Source organism: Rhinoderma darwinii, chromosome 12, assembly GCF_050947455.1.
Source record: "Rhinoderma darwinii isolate aRhiDar2 chromosome 12, aRhiDar2.hap1, whole genome shotgun sequence".
Lineage (NCBI taxonomy): Eukaryota > Metazoa > Chordata > Amphibia > Anura > Rhinodermatidae > Rhinoderma > Rhinoderma darwinii.
In genome coordinates, this window is record NC_134698.1 from 12,826,315 (window position 1) to 12,842,618 (window position 16,304).

The 16,304-nt window shown below is 43.0% G+C and overlaps 1 protein-coding gene across 1 annotated transcript in view; it reads left to right on the forward strand.

The window, feature by feature from the left end:
* The first annotated feature begins 1,637 nt into the window (after positions 1-1,637).
* LOC142664389 (embryonic protein UVS.2-like) overlaps positions 1,638-16,304 on the forward strand; it is a 43,950-nt gene continuing 29,283 nt past the window's right edge. The window contains exons 1-3 of the mRNA XM_075843460.1: positions 1,638-1,686; positions 2,063-2,386; positions 4,677-4,814. Coding sequence (XP_075699575.1) covers positions 1,638-1,686; positions 2,063-2,386; positions 4,677-4,814 — 511 coding nt within the window. The remainder of the gene's footprint in view (positions 1,687-2,062; positions 2,387-4,676; positions 4,815-16,304) is intronic.

Consider the following 16,304-nt stretch of genomic DNA (forward strand, 5'->3'; position numbering starts at 1 on the left):
TGCTAAAAAATACAAAAAATCAGCAGCAGCACAGATGATGATGATGGTTCACTGTTCTGCAGGAAGCAGTCAGATCAAGACGTCACAGCAGGATCGCAGCACAGAAGGCCTCAGATTCGGTAAGATGGCTTCACAGACGGTCAAACTAGCTCTCCTCACCGTTCCTAACCGGAATGAGGTGGGCAGGGCTGGTGGAGGGTGTGTCAAACACCCGCTATGGCTGCGATTGGTCGGTCGGTGCAGACCGACCAACCGTAGCGATCGGGGGGCTGGAATCACCGCCATTTTTTACATGGAACATGGTAGTGATTGGTGCTGTCCTAGACAGCACCAACCACCACCATATCACTGTGCCCTGTGGCACAGTAATTGGCTAAAGCCGCAAACTGCCGGAATTGGCCCGTCTGAATTGACCGGCCAATGGCGGCGATCGCCGATGTGGGGGGGGGAGGCGACACCCCCCTGGGCATCGTGTATAGATGGCCTGCTGTTATGAACAGCAGCCATCTTTACTTTAAAACGTTCTAATTTTTTTCTGTAACTGTTTTCCCGTTTGTCGTAAGTATACAACATTTTTGCGGGAAGCACTGGCTTTCCATGACGTATACTTACGACAAATGTCGGGAAGGGGTTAAAAGTAAATGGTTGTAAGTTATTTAAAAGATAAAATGTAGTTGTGTCAGGAGAAAGTCACTTTTGTTCCAGGCTATTGTGTATTTAAGGGGGCCAAACTAGTGCCCCCAGATAGAGTGACCGACCTTATTATGTTGAGATATGTAGTTTTGAACCCTGCTACATTACTTTCGCATAGTCCAAATAGGAGGGAGTAGTGAGGGGACTGATCAGGTACAATTTTGTTTTGTTTTGTATTTTGTTTTGAATTAATTAATTTGGTTCTAGGAGGTCTACAAAATGTGTATGAGACCACAATGAATAACCTAGATTAAATGTGTATGACAGTAACCCAGATTTTGAGTTTTTCTGTGTAGATGGTGTATGCTGTACTGTAGTCTCCACCCAACATGATGTCTTGTGTAAGACAACATCCCCCTCCAGTAAATCGGCACAGAAGGCCGAGGTGATGTCACTCACATGGGAAGGAGGCAAAAATTGTCTGAACATTGTTAATTTTATGCCAGATTTTAGTAAAATAGTTTGTTTTTGTATTAATCAGGTATTTACAGGACCTGATGGGGGTGGGATTTATAAGTGTTCTGGATTATCAGATGAATGTGTAAAAATAAAACTCCACCCTTTTGAAATAGTCTATCTATATGCGACATGGGTTTCCAATGTAAATTTGTAATACTTTAGCATATACAGTATGTACAAGACAGGATAGGAGGCCCAAGGTAAATTATCCAAAAAGCACTCTCGGGGGGCGTGGTCAACAGTTAATGGTGCCGGTCGCATAATCCCGGAGCTCCGTGCCCTGCCACACAGCAACAGCCGTAACTAGCACTCCCAGGTGCCCATCTATTGGGAAAAATAGACCCAAAGGGTCTGGACTCACCTCTGCAGTGCCTCATCAGGTTGATCCTGCTCCACCGACGTCGGACGGCTATTTTCTGCGGACACAGGCCGCTCCGCTCCCCCAGCTTTATCAGCCGCCATCTTTAGCTTCCTCGTGCCGGCGGATGGAAGAACTGTCTCTGCGGATGGAAGACATGGCTACCCAGCCTCAGGGTAAGCCACAGGGCCAGCAGGCTCCAGTGATTCCCCCTGGATCCCCTATATTAGCTAGTGCTTCACCTAACAGTCAGGGGAGAGACAGACCGCACTTGGATGGGGCTGCGGCCGCCATTCCACGTGGTGCATCAGTAGCGGGGGGCGGACCCTGCCCTTATGCTGACTGTTCCACCAATGTCACAGTCCCCAGGACAAGCAGCCCCTCTATTATTGGCTGCACCTTAGCCTCAGAGGTCTTCAGCCCAGCATAGGGAGATAGTATGCGGTTCCACCTATAGCTATTCCCAGCAGCCGTTGGTGGGGGATGATTTAGGGGGCACACCATCTTTAACCCCATGTGCTCAGATCCCTCTCTTGTATGCCTCTGATTCAGTCCAGTCTGATCCTATTTCGCCACCATCAGATATGCCTCAAATGTTGAGGGAATGCTTTTCACAGTTACCTACTAAGGATGACTTTAAGAATATGATACAAGATGTGAAGGAAGCATTTCGTTCAGAATTGGCGGTGGTTTCTCAGCATATGCACCAAATTGCTACAAGGGTGGAGTCTCTGGAGGACGATCAAGATGCTACTAGATGCCATGTTTCTGTCCTACAATCTACTATGTCCTCTCAGCTTGCGTCCATTAGAGACATGCAATTACATCGGGAGGATCTGGATAACAGGGGACGTCATCACAACATACGGATAAGAGGTATACCTGAGCCCTCGGGAGCGGAGGACCTTCATCTCATGTTAGAGACTATCCTCAATGACATTTTGGGTGCACCCCCTTCTCATAAAATACCGCTTGACAGAGCGCATCGGGCATTGAAACTAAAATCAATCACATCTCAACCCAGACATTTGTTGCGTTCAAGATTTCCGTACTAAAGAGGACATTATGCTCAAAGCCAGACAGCGTAAAAACTTGGCTTATGAAGGCACCCCGATCCAGTTGTTTCCGGATCTCTCCTGGATTACTCTACAGAAAAGATAACTGCTTCGTCCTCTTCTTGCTACCTTGCGTGACCATAATATTATCTACAGATGGGGTTTCCCGTTCTCCCTTACTGCTCGAAGAGATGGTGCCTCTGCAACCTTGCGATACCTGGGGGATTTGTCACACTTCTGTGATACCCTTGGTATACCTACACCCAAGATGCAAAATTGGGAGACCCCTCTGCCACCTTCTCCTCCGCCTCCAGTCTGGCAATCCGTCAGAAACAATCGGAGACTCTCTCCACGACAATCACCAAGTAGCAGATCCCCGAGACCTTATCCGAATTGATGGACGCTATGCTGTTTCAAGGCACTTGTGTGATTTATGTGAAGGGATCCTGGTCATTTATACCAGATGTTCTCTTTACCAGCTGAACTGTTTAGGCTGATTTAAGCTTATATTTCATGTTTCATCTTGTTTTTCTTTATTTCTTTAACCCCTTCCCGCCGCAGCCCTTTTTCAGATTTTCATTTTAGTTTTTTCCTCCACACATTCCAGAAGCCATAACGTCTTTATTTTTCCGTCAATATAGTACTACGAGGGCTTGATTTTTGCGGGACGAGTTGTCGTTTTTCGTAGCACCATTTATTTTGCCGTATAATGTACTAGGAAACGGGAAAAAAAATATTTGTGGGGTAGAAAATGAAAAAAACAGCGATTCCTCCATGTTTTTTTGCGCGCCGTTTTTACGGAATTCACTGTGCAATTGAAACAACATGTTAATTTTATTCTGTGGGTCAATACGATTATGGCAATACCAAATACATATAGTTTTTTCTATACTTTACTATTTTTACATGTAAAAACCTAAGTGTAAAAAGGAAAGTTTATTCTGCGTAGCCAAATTCCCAGAGCCACAACTCTTTTATTTTTCTGTCGATTAAGTGGTATGAGGACTTATTTTTTGCAGCATAAGCTCTAGTTTTTAATAATACATTTTTTATATAAATGCGATGGTTTGATCACTTTTTATTTCATTTTTTTGTGGGAGATGAGGTGACCGTGAGGGTTAAATAATGATATATTGTAATAGTTCAGACATTTGCGTACGCGGCGATACCAATTATGTTTATTAATTGATTTTTTTACTATGCTCTAGGGGGAAAATGGGAAAAGGTTTTTTTTTTAATTTATTTTTTTTTATTTTTTTTTTACACCAAAAAATACTTTATTTTACTCATTTTTACTTTTTTTTATTAGTCCCCCTAGGGGACTTCAACCAGCGATCATTAGATCGCTTGTACAATTTACTGCAATACTAATGTATTGCAGTATATCGTGACTCTGACAGGCACTTATTAAGCCCTGCCGGAGGCAAGGCTTAATAGGTGTACAAAGATGGCGGACCTGGGGGCGTTCATTAAGCCCCCAGGCAGGCATAGCAACCATCGCCCCCCCGCGATTGCATTGCGGGGGGGCCCGATGAGCTGTTAGAGGGGGTCATCACCCTCTTTCTGACGATTTAAATGTTGCGGTCAGTATTGACTGCAGCATTTAACGAGTTAAACTAGCGGGATCGCACTCGCGCTCGCTGTAACATACAGCCGACACCGTCATCGTATGGAGCGAGCTCACTGCGTGAGCCCGCTTCATACTTCCCATACCCGACTTTGGCGTATGGAAACATCAAATGTCAGGAAGGGGTTAAAGTAATTTGTGGCAGGGTAAGATCGGTCAAAGACAACTTAGCTCACTAACCTCTTTCTTGGCCTTTGAGTAATTTTAACGTACTCTTGTATCAGGAAATTTGATTGCTGAGACCCAACCTCCTCTTTGATTTGGGTATTATTTTTGTAGTTCTCCCTCTGTTTTTGGAGTGAGTTGCAAAAGTGTAATATTGTATTGCACGCTTGTATTTGCCTTAAAAAAAAATGCCCACTCCAGGGTATCATACTTCCCCTGGTAGTACATTTTGTTCTTTAACTGATGTGCATTGACTTCATGTATTTTCTTTTGTTATTACTGATATTTGTTTTGTTTCCCTGGTTTGTTTCTCTCCCAGTGTTTCTCCCTTCCCTTATACCTCTCTCCACAATAACAGATGAGATGACTTTGTGTCTTCCGCGGACCTCCTTGGATGAAAGGTATCATAGAGAACTGTTTGCTATGAGACTTGACAGAGACTGGCCTCGACGTAACTGTGAGTAGTATCCATTTGCACTTTTCACATTACTTATTTTTCTCCCCTACACCTATGACCATGGTTAAATTTGTCCCACACTCAATCTAAAGGGCCTCAACTCCAATGTGAAGAGACGCTTACTTCTTAAAGAGCTGAAATCGCTTGGAGCAGAGGTCGCCTTTTTACAGGAGACACATTTGGATTCTTCTGGTTCATTTAGTTTTGCTCAGGGGACATATCCTGTTGTATACTCTGCCTCTTCTTGTCGTAAGAGGGAGGGGGTTGCTATTCTGATTTCCATTACGTGTCCCATACAGGTACATACCTCACATTTAGATCCTGGGGGTAGATATGTAATCTTGGAGGGGACTCTGTCTGGCCAGCCCATTGTTTTGTGTAACGTCTACTCCCCCAATACAGCGCAGATCCCATTCCTCCCTAGGGGAGCATGGTTGGTTGGTGGGCACTCCACTCCATCTCCCACTCTCGCAGGACTTTCTACTCGCTTCAGGCAGCTGATTAGGGAACATCACCTCTATGACCTGTGGTGAGTTGATCATCCGGGCGATAGGTCTTATACTTTCTTTTCCCATACACATAACACTCATACACTCATACACATATAGATTATTTCTTTGGTAATGTCCCTGCCCTCCGTTTGCTTCAGATGGCGGTCATAGACCCCATCTCCTGGTCAGACCATGCGCCAGTTTCAGTAACTTTGCAGATAGGCAGACCCTCCACGAGAACATGTCATTGGCGTCTAAATGAAACTTTAATTAAATCCCCCACCCTTAGGGATGACCTGGCCGCCCACATGCATCAATTTTTCGAACTTAATGAGGTTTCGGTTCCATCCATTTCCACTCTATGGGAGGCCCATAAGGCGGTGATGAGGGGTCATTGCATGGCTATGGGTTCCAGACTAAAAAAAGGCTCTAAGGCCAAAAAGGAGGCTCTCCTTCGGAAAATTACTAAACTGGAGGGGCAAATGGGGATTAAGCCAACAGTGCCAACAAGTTGATAGAGGCTAGAGCGCAGCTTAAGGATTTAGCAATGAAAGGGGTAGAAAAATCACTTTTATACACGAAACAGAGATATTATGACAAGGGCAACAAAGCTCATTCGCTTCTAGCCCGTCTATTGAGGAATTAGGCGACTGCTCGCACCCCGCAAGCTGTTCGAGATAGCACAGGCCTCCTCCAACATCACCCAGATATGATAGCCACACTCTTCCATGACTACTATAAATCATTATATCATTCCCCTAGAAGAAGCCAGAATGCTGGCGAAACGCGCGTCGGGTGCTCAATCCTTTTAATCCTTCCCTGGTGTAACACATGGCCATATATGCCTGACAGGCCAATGAATTATTAATGCTTCCTACCTGGGTGACAGCAGTTTATTCAGCCGACAGTTAACAGTGCGGCTGTGCCATTCAGCCTAGCGTATCCTGCTGTCACATACGAGCGGCTGGTTGTACGCTTCTTCCAGCTGCCGTTCTAATCTGACCGCCGGTGCAATTGCCGTGCGGCTCCCTCATCACTGCTTACCCCGGTCACCCACGGGGACAGGGCTGCACACATAGCTCAGGTCCACTTACAGTGGATCTGCGCTTTGGCATATTATCTGTGCTGCGTCTGAGCTCACACTGGGCGCGAGCACAGCAAGGGAGATACAGCTGGTCTCCACGCTACTGCTCTGATCCACAGAGCGGCGGCGTGAGAGTGCAGCTGCTTGCTCATTACTCACACCTTCTGCGGCAATTGTGCTTGTAGGTACAGCAGGATTTCACCCTGAATCAGCCGTGTCCTACAGCAACATCACGGGCATGAGTGGTTTTCACTACTCTGACCCATGTGCTTTAGTGACAGTGCTGCTTAGCACAGCGCAATCTGCTGTCACACATGAGCGGCTGGCTATACGCGTCTTAGTTCGGCACAGCAGGGGATATAGAGCTTATCTCCAGGCTACTGCTCTGGCACACAGAGCGACGGCATGACAGTGCAGCTGTCTTCTTACTATTCACACCCTCTGCGGCAATTGTGTGTATGGATGCAGCAGGACATTCATCCTGAACCAGGAACATCACAGGCATGAGTGGCTCCCACTACTCTGACCCGTTTGCTTCAATTCTAATAAGGTTGCCGGCATCCCTACTGAAACCGACTAATTTAGTGCATAATAAATAATTCATTTACTACACGGTTTCTTATATAACAAGGACACACACAAGGTGTTTGCATATCACAGCAGCACAGCCTGAGTGGTTGTTTGTGCTCCTGGTCTGGCACACAATATACCTATGAGAGGGTAAGTCTCTAGACCCATGTTCACACTTTGCTGTAGTGCAGCTGCATGGTGGTGACACTAGCTACCCTGCTTCATTATTGCACTACCGCAGACCTGAGAATATAATTGCTGGTTTGGAAGCATAGTCACACGTGTTCTTTTTTGAACACTTTGTCATGAGTCCCAAACCATGACATCTTCAATATATATGGCCTAGGTATGTGAGTTTGGGGGTCACTCACACATACCTTTTACACCATCGGATATTTTACTGTTTATTTTCATTTCATTTAATGCATATTAATAAAAGTTACGTATTAATTTCAGATCACATACTTCTTCTTCTTCCTTCCCTAAATACATAGTTACTACAGGTGGTGCACACCAATGTGATCTGTTTACAACATTGTGAGATAGGTGGTCTTCCACTAGTTGCCTTGTTCCAATTATAGACCCATAGCTCTTTTGAACTCTGATTTTACATTTTTTACTCGCCTCCTTGCAAATAGACTTAATATCTGTCTCCCATCTTTGATTCATAAAGATCAGGTGGGCTTTGTGCCCCTTAGACAAGGGGAGATAACACACGGAGAACCCTTGATAATATTGATGCCTTTCAAAAGCAAGAGGACTCAGCGATCCTTCTTAGCCTGGATGCGGAGAAGGCGTTTGATCGCTTGGGATGGCCATTTATGTTTGAAACTATGAAGTAATTTGGGATTTCAGGTCCTTTCTTGACGGCTCTGCGTGGTCTTTACTCCAATCCAATGGTGGCGATTAAACTTCCGCATTCCACCTAACCCCTTTTCAGATTTGGAATGGAACGTATCAGGAATGCCCCCTATCCCCTCTTTTATTTGTGCTCTGTATTGAACCCCTTGCAGCTCAAATATGGCAAGCCATAGATATAGCAGGGGTCAAGATACAAGATAAAGAGATCAAGGTCTCCTTATTTGCAGATGACGTTCTCTTGACTATCACTAAACCTCATACATCCCTTCCTACCCTTACTACCGTTCTCCATAGATATGGGAGGCTTTCAGGTTATAAAACTAATACCTCTAAAACGGAAGCGCTCCCTCTTTATGTCCCACACCAAGAACTATTGCTCCTCAAACACAACTACACCTACAACCTGAAGGAGGCCTCCCTGACTTACTTGGGAGTACAGCTCACTCCCTCTTACACATTGGTTTACAAGGCTAATTTCCCTCCTCTTTTCGTGGAACTGCATAGACTTATGGCTGGGTGGGGTTCTCTCCCATTGTCCTTTTTTGGATGCATTGTAGCGGTCAAAATTACCCTGCTCCCTAAATGATTGTACTTCTTTGAGACCCTACCAGTGGCAGTACCTATGGGGGAACTGAGGGCAATGCAGTCTTCCATCCTTAGGTTCATATGGCACTCCGGCAGACATAGAATCCCAAAATCTGTTTTATTCTCTGGTCAATCTGCAGGGGGGTTGCCTGTTCCTGACGTTGTGAAGTACTACTGGGCGTCCCATCTTCATCCTAACTCTTTGTTATGGGGCGACTCGCTGGCCTTGCCTTCTTCGTCTCTGTTGGGTCCAATGCACTTTCAACGGGAGGTGTGGGAAGCTTGCAAAAAACGCTTTCGTTTTGGCATCAGGTTGTCCGCCTTTAACCTCGGTACTATATACTCCCACTATTCCAGGGGGTACTACCTCACGAGTGGTCCGATTGTGGACGGGGGCAGGTGTGTTCCACCTGGCCGATATGGTTGATCCTCATACGCTAGAGCTTCACCCGTTTCCATATTTCCAAAGGCATCATAACATCCCCTCTTCTACAGTTTTCCACTATCTCCAAGTTAGACATTACATGCAACAAACTTTCGAATTCACTTGGGTCACTACGCCTGCAAGCTTTGAAAAACTGTGTCGCCATTCTACCACTACTAAATAACTCATATCCGCTATTTACACAATACTGCTATCCCTGGATAACTCCCCTCCACCTGGACATAGATATATGTCAAAATGGGAGACACTGTTGAATAAATCCATCCCTTCCTCGTTGTGGCAGATCATTTGGTCACAAGCCGCTGAAACTTCTCTTTGTGCTACTTATAAAGAAAATCAATATAAATTTCTTATGTTTTGGTATCATACCCCTGCCCTCTTGCATAGCTTCAATCCGGGAATCCCATCGGATTGCTGGCGATGTAGAGACCAGAGGGGAGACCTGTTCCATATCTTTTGGAGATGCTCCCTGGTGCAACAGTTTTGGCTGGAGGTTAAGAATTTGATGGTGGTGGTGTTACAGCAGGATATTCCTCTATACCCTCTTCATTATCTCCTTAATGTCCTTCCTAGGTCCTTGGAGAAACCCCTAGCTCAACTTTTTTTTTTCTATTTTCTCCCCTCCCTTTTGTCTTTCTCATTGTGTCCTGTCTTGTCTGATTGGATTTTCTAATATGTCAATTGGATTGTATGGCCTGCCCATATGTCCTTATGTCTTGTGTGTATTTTGAAAACTTTTCCATAAAAATACAGTTGAAACCAAAAAGCACCCTCACCTTCTTGTTCATCTCAAGGAGCAAAGCTGGCGGTGCTCACTGAGCCTTGTAACCTGGCAAAAGGTAAAACGGCCGACATTTACACTGACTCTAGGTACGCTTTTGGCATCGCCCACAATTATGGGCCCATTGGTAGTAGGACCTTTGTTGGATCGTCGGGTCAGCCAATTGAGAGATCAAGAGATGACAGACCTGACAACAAGAGTATGTGCAGCCAGGTATCAGTAAATTGGCTTGTCCCTGGACTCAATTATGCCACCACTAGGCTTGTAGCAGCCTGAATGATGTGCACACGGCATGACATAGGTAAAACAGCAAAGGTACCTATGAAAAGTGCACCGTTGCCAGATTACTTGTTCCAGTGACTGCAGAACATACAACTACCCGAGGTAGGTGTGTAGGAGACGGTGCTCATATGTATAGACCTGTTCTCTGGGTGGCCTGAAGCCTGGCCAGTACCTTCCCCATTGCATAAGTTGTGTGTAGTGATGGGAATAGTTTTTTTTCCCAAGTATTGAACTGGTTTTTGTACAATGATTAAGATATCAGCAGTTCTCTAGAGGATTTTCCAAAGTTAGTTTGTTTAATAACTGTATTCAAGAAGTGCTGTGGGAATATTTAATACTGAGGTTATCTTTTATGTAAAGTTCTAGACCAGCATGCCTTAGCATTGGACAATTAGAGGCATGCGTCAGATAAATGATACAGAAGCGGAATATTCCCATTTGAAAACATTTTTTGTTGTGAAAGGAAAATTTTAGAGCAGAAAATTCTGTGCAGTATATAAAAAGAAGAAAAATCAGTTTGCAGGTATCACTTCTAGTTACTTCTTAATGTGAATGTTTAATGTAAAGATGTTATTTGTTAATCTTTATCTTCAACTGAATTATCTGATTAAGATCAATTAATGATAATGCGATGAAAAACATTGTTCTCCATCGGAAGTGTTCAACTGGGAGCGGAAGGCGTGAAAAAACAGATTCTAACAGAATGTGGATGGATAAACGAAGGTAAACCGGTAGCACCCAAGGCACTCTTGATGGCACTTGCATTGATGGTGTGTGGCCTCACATATGTTCCCAAGACTGCAAGGATCGATTTGGTAAGATCTAACTGGTATGTCCCAGGTTTTTACAGCTGTTGCTGCTAAATTCTGTTAGAGCTGTTTGATTTGCCTATAGAACAGCCCTAGCAGACTGGTGCCAACTTTATCATACCTGCCTCACATGAAGAGAAGAGACGAGACATTGAGAGGCCTTCCTATGCAATACAAATCAGAGTAAGAAAAAATTGGTTTGAGACACTTGTCAGATAAACATATGATATCTGTGTATATTTTTGTGGGTAGGAGCTATTACAGGTAATCAGCTCAAAACAATGTAGAAATAATGCTGAAAAGTGAGTGTAACACCAAGATCAAAATAAAATGTACCCAGTAACTACACAATTTCTAGGTGCCCTGTCCATTGGGACAGATACATTTTTCTTATATAAAGGTGTTTGTTTGATTTAGTTTAAGGGCCTGACATTGTTTTTGTATGTACTTAGAACAATTTTTATATTATGTAAATTTTATCACCAGATTGGCATTTATATTAACAATTGACAAGGGTTGGGTTCCTAGCAAGTGCCAGTAAACATGAACTATAAGACTTTAGCATGATGAACTCCATCACTGGGATGAGGCAGGCACAGCCTGAGCCAATACAATGTGTTTGCCATAAACTGACGGCAGTGTCACAATTCTAAGCAGCCGTGCAGACAAGCAACTTACCGGAGGAAGAGGACAGATGCGGAGGGTTTGAGGTAGTCACAATAAAACTCCACTACTTGGTCTATGTGGGATCTCACCCCAAGCTCACAACATGAGGTGCTGTGTACAACCCGCTGATGTACACTTAAAGAGACGGTGACAGATGAGAAGGACCAAGCCAAGTCATCATAACATCAACAAAGGTCAAAGCAAACGTCAAAGTAAAGCAAAACCCTGAGTGAACCCGTCAGCAGCATCTAAGTGTTTTAATAAGTAAGTGACCAGGAGGAGGGTAATAATAAATCCCCCACTGGACACCATCGTACCGTCTGACAACATAATTGTGTGGGTTACCCTAAGGGCGACAGTCAGTGAAAAACCGAAGATAGAAGAGGACGAAAATGTACAGGACCTGTCAATGCACTGGTGGGACCCTATACCCAAACCTGAGATTGGTGATTTTTATATTATTAGTTGTGGCCCTATTGATATATTGTTTGAGGTTTATAATCATAACATGTAATTTCTGTAATTTAATAAGAGAAAAAGGGGGGTTTGTGAACAATGGTCTATTTGCTTATATTCTCTGTATTAAATTACATTATGAATTATCAAGCAGGATGCCGAATTACTAAGATATGTAGTCTTCATTATTTTAATGACCTTTCCTCTACATAGTGCTACTCGATTCTCAAAGAAATGTGTTATGTTTATGTGATCTTCATGTGGCCTTCATGCATCCATGGCTAGCGGGTTGGCTGAACGCCCAGACATAAAATGCAACTATTTGTCGTTATCACATGGGAAAGAACAGTTAACACCACCCCATTGTATGCTTGTCTCCAGATGTTACCTAATGTCAGCATTTTAATGAAGAATTATAATTATGTATTTGAAATATTCTATGGTCTGCTATTGGCTGAATAAGAATTATTGTCACATAAACCCCCAGAGGAGTATTTTGAGCATACCAGCAGCGTCTGTGTGTAATTTCCCCTTTCTCAATATATATACTGCTGGCGTGAGTTTCTGTTTGGAACACTCATCTAAATTTCAGTTTAATATATATTTTGAGCCATTAACGTCCACGACACTAGAAAAAAATAGTTCCTTGACAATAAACGGATCACAAAGTGTCCCCTTGCTTGGACCCCATCGATCAGGAACCTGGCAGTAAGTGTTTAATTTCTCTGCTGCACTACCAAAGGAAAAATCAAGCATTACACTGCACTCATTCAAATCAGTAGGTTGACTGTAATATAGGACAGGTCCTCTAGAACATGTAACGCTATTTGTTAACTGCTCTGCGCTCTGGATCATAGGTTAGGATCTTGACCCACACCAATTGAACTCAGATTCCCTACTAGAGTATATGTAAATGTTTTTTATAAACTATATAACACCTTTAAGCTCTTATGATCAGAATGTTCTGAACTGATATAGTCAAATAATAAGACTACATAGGGGACTCATGACTACCAAGTCTCATACAAATAGGAATTCTCCCAATAAATTTATGCAAGAGATAGAAGATCCATAGCTTCACTTGATTTCAGACCAATAACGATACATTATAATATTCTGCATGATCTAATGTAAGAAATGTGACAAATCTTAAATAGTAGAACCTACCCGCCTGAAGACGCAATGTTGAGGAAGTCAGTCTCTGCTGTCCGAGGCACAAACCTCAGACAGGTAAGTGTTTCAAATTCCTGCATGGAAGTCTTAATCAAGTTGCGGTGCCAATCACCTGAGGATATAAGAACAGATAATGAATGTATTGTAGGACAGTTACCATGGCCACCTTATGCATAAATAATAAAACACTCACTATAATCAGAGGAAAGGGTGTAGGGCACAATGACAGTCCCATCTGATGATTTGGGCCACAGGCATTCTCTAAATTTTATAGCACTGCATCCTATTTGTATCAATATGTATCCTTCTTTTACGGCCCAGGTGATTTCTAAATGAAGAAAACAGTAAAATCAAGACCAATAATTATATATATAGCATGTCATCTACAATTGACAATGGACAATATAGAGACAAAGGTTTGGACCTAAATGTTTGGACCTAAATTTTGACTTGTGAGGAATGATGAATAATTTTGAATACATTTAATTTGTATAATACAGCTTTATACCCTATTCCATAATGTGTTTGAGGTTTATAGACCAATCTATACACACATTTTTTTTCAATGTATTCTCAGTAAGGTCCAGTTATCACCATATTGTTGGAGTTAATATGATATGACGGTGGTTGAAAGTGATTGTATACATTAAGAGACCTTCCTACAATCTACATAAATTAAGTCATCTTAAGTTACTTGCTTGTTCAGTGCCTGGCAGAGATTTCTTTGGCGATTTGAAGTCCAGGAGGTGCAGTTTTTACACAAGACACTGCACAGTAATATAAACTATCTGTCCTACTAAATTATAATTGCAACTCTGAGCTATAAGAAAGGCTTTGTATAAACATCAGTACATGACAGACAATGCAATGTGTTTGGAAAGCTACTCAACTTTGTATGTTTGTTACATTTGTTACATATGTGTAATGCTTAATTTCTGCTCAGGTGGCGCTGCAGGGAAATATAACACATACTGCCATATATATATATATATATATATATATATATATATATATATATATATATATATATATATATATATATATAAGTAGTTCAAACGTTTGGGGTCACCCAGACAATTTTGTGTTTTCCATGAATACTCACACTTATATTTATCAAATGAGTTGCAAAATTACTAGAAAATAATGATTTTCATTTGAAATATCAATTTTTCTCCTTCAATCTTTGCTTTCGTCAAAGAATGCTCCATTTGCAGCAATTACAGCATTGCAGACCTTTGGCATTCTAGCTGTTAATTTGCTGAGGTAATCGGAAGAAATGGATTGGCATGATGGGCACTTCTTGCGTACCATACGGTCAAGCTGCTCCCACAACAGCTCTATGGGGTTGAGATCTTGTGACTGCGCTGGCCACTCCATTACAGATAGAATACCAGCTTGCCTGCTTCTTCTCTAAATAGTTCTTGCATAATTTGGAGGTGTGCTTTGGGTCATTGTCCTGTTGTAGGATGAAATTGGCTCCAATCAAGCTCTGTCCACTGGGTATGGCATGGCGTTGCAAAATGGAGTGATAGCCTTCCTTATTCAAAATCCCTTTTACCTTGTACAAATCTCCCACTTTACCAGCACCAAAGCAACCCCAGACCATCACATTACCTCAACCATGCTTGACAGATGGCGTCAGGCACTCTTCCAGCATCTTTTCAGTTGTTCTGCGTCTCACAAATGTTCTTCTGTGTGATCCAAACACCTCAAACTTTGATTCGTCTGTCCATAACACTTTTTTCCAATCTTCCTCTGTCCAATGTCTGTGTGCTTTTACCCATATTAATCTTTTCCTTTTATTAGCCAGTCTCACATATGGCTTTTTCTTTGCCACTCTGCCCTGAAGGCCAGCATCCCGGAGTCGCCTCTTCACTGTAGACGTTGACACTGGCGTTTTGCGGGTACTATTTAATGAAGCTGCCAGTTGGGGACCTGTGAGGCATCTATTTCTCAAACTAGAGACTCTAATGTACTTGTCTTGTTGCTCAGTTGTGCAGCGGGGCCTCCCACTTCTCTTTCTTCTCTGGTTAGAGCCTGTTTGTGCTGTCCTCTGAAGGGAGTTGTAGGAAATCTTCAGTTTCTTGGCAATTTCTCGCATGGAATAGCCTTAATTTCTAAGAACAAGAATAGACAGTCGAGTTTCACATGAAAGCTCTCTTTTTCTATCCATTTGGAGAGTTTAATCAAACCCACAAATGTAATGCTCCAGATTCTAAACTAGCTCAAATGAAGGTCAGTTTTATAGCTCCTCTAAACAGCAAAACTGTTTACAGCGTTGCTAACATAATTGCACAAGGGTTTTCAAGTGTTTTCTAATCATCCATTAGCCTTCTAACACAGTTAGCAAACACAATGTACCATTAGAACACTGGAGTGATGGTTGCAGGAAATGGGCCTCTATACACCTATGTAGATATTGCATTAAAAACCAGATGTTTGCAGCTAGAATAGTCATTTAGCACATTAACAATGTATAGAGTGTATTTCTGATTAATTTAATGTTATCTTCATTGAAAAAAACTGTGCTTTTCTTTCAAAAATAAGGAAATTTCGAAGTGACCCTAAAGATTTGAACGGTAGTGTATACATATATATATATATATATATATATATATATATATATATACCGTATATATCGGCGTACAAGACGACTTTTTACACCCTTAAAAAAATGTCAAAAGTGTGGGGTCGTCTTATATGCCGGATATTGTCTACATTAGGGATGCACGTTGCAGCCGCACAGCTCAGTACAGTAACACATGAATGTATGGGAGCGCGGCTGCGGCTGTGTAATTCAGCCACAGCCCCGCTCCTGAGTCATGATAAGTTTGCTGGGTCAGGATGATGCAATGTGGCCAGCGCTGCACTAATGAGCGGCGGCACTGGAGACAGAACATGGCGGGCGCGCTACAAAACACCCCCATGTTCTGTCTTCAGTGCCTGAACTGCCGCTCATTAGTGCAGCGCCGGCCGCATCACCTCATGCTGACCGTGCGCACACTTCCTGTCAGGAGCGGGGCAATGGCTGTATTACACAGCCGCAGCCCCGCTCTATAACGGCGGAGATCAGAGAAACCGCTCATCTCCGCCGTTATTCCCCTGAATGCTGCGATCACAGCTGACTGCAGCATTCAGGGAAAAGTGAGAAGGGGGGATGCCCCTGGATCGCGTCACAGGGAATTCCTGTGACGCGATCGAGGGCCATACCATATATGGGCAGACAGCCCAGGGTCTATTGACGGATCCCAGGGCTGTCTTACCATATTTCATGTTGTTAGGACATA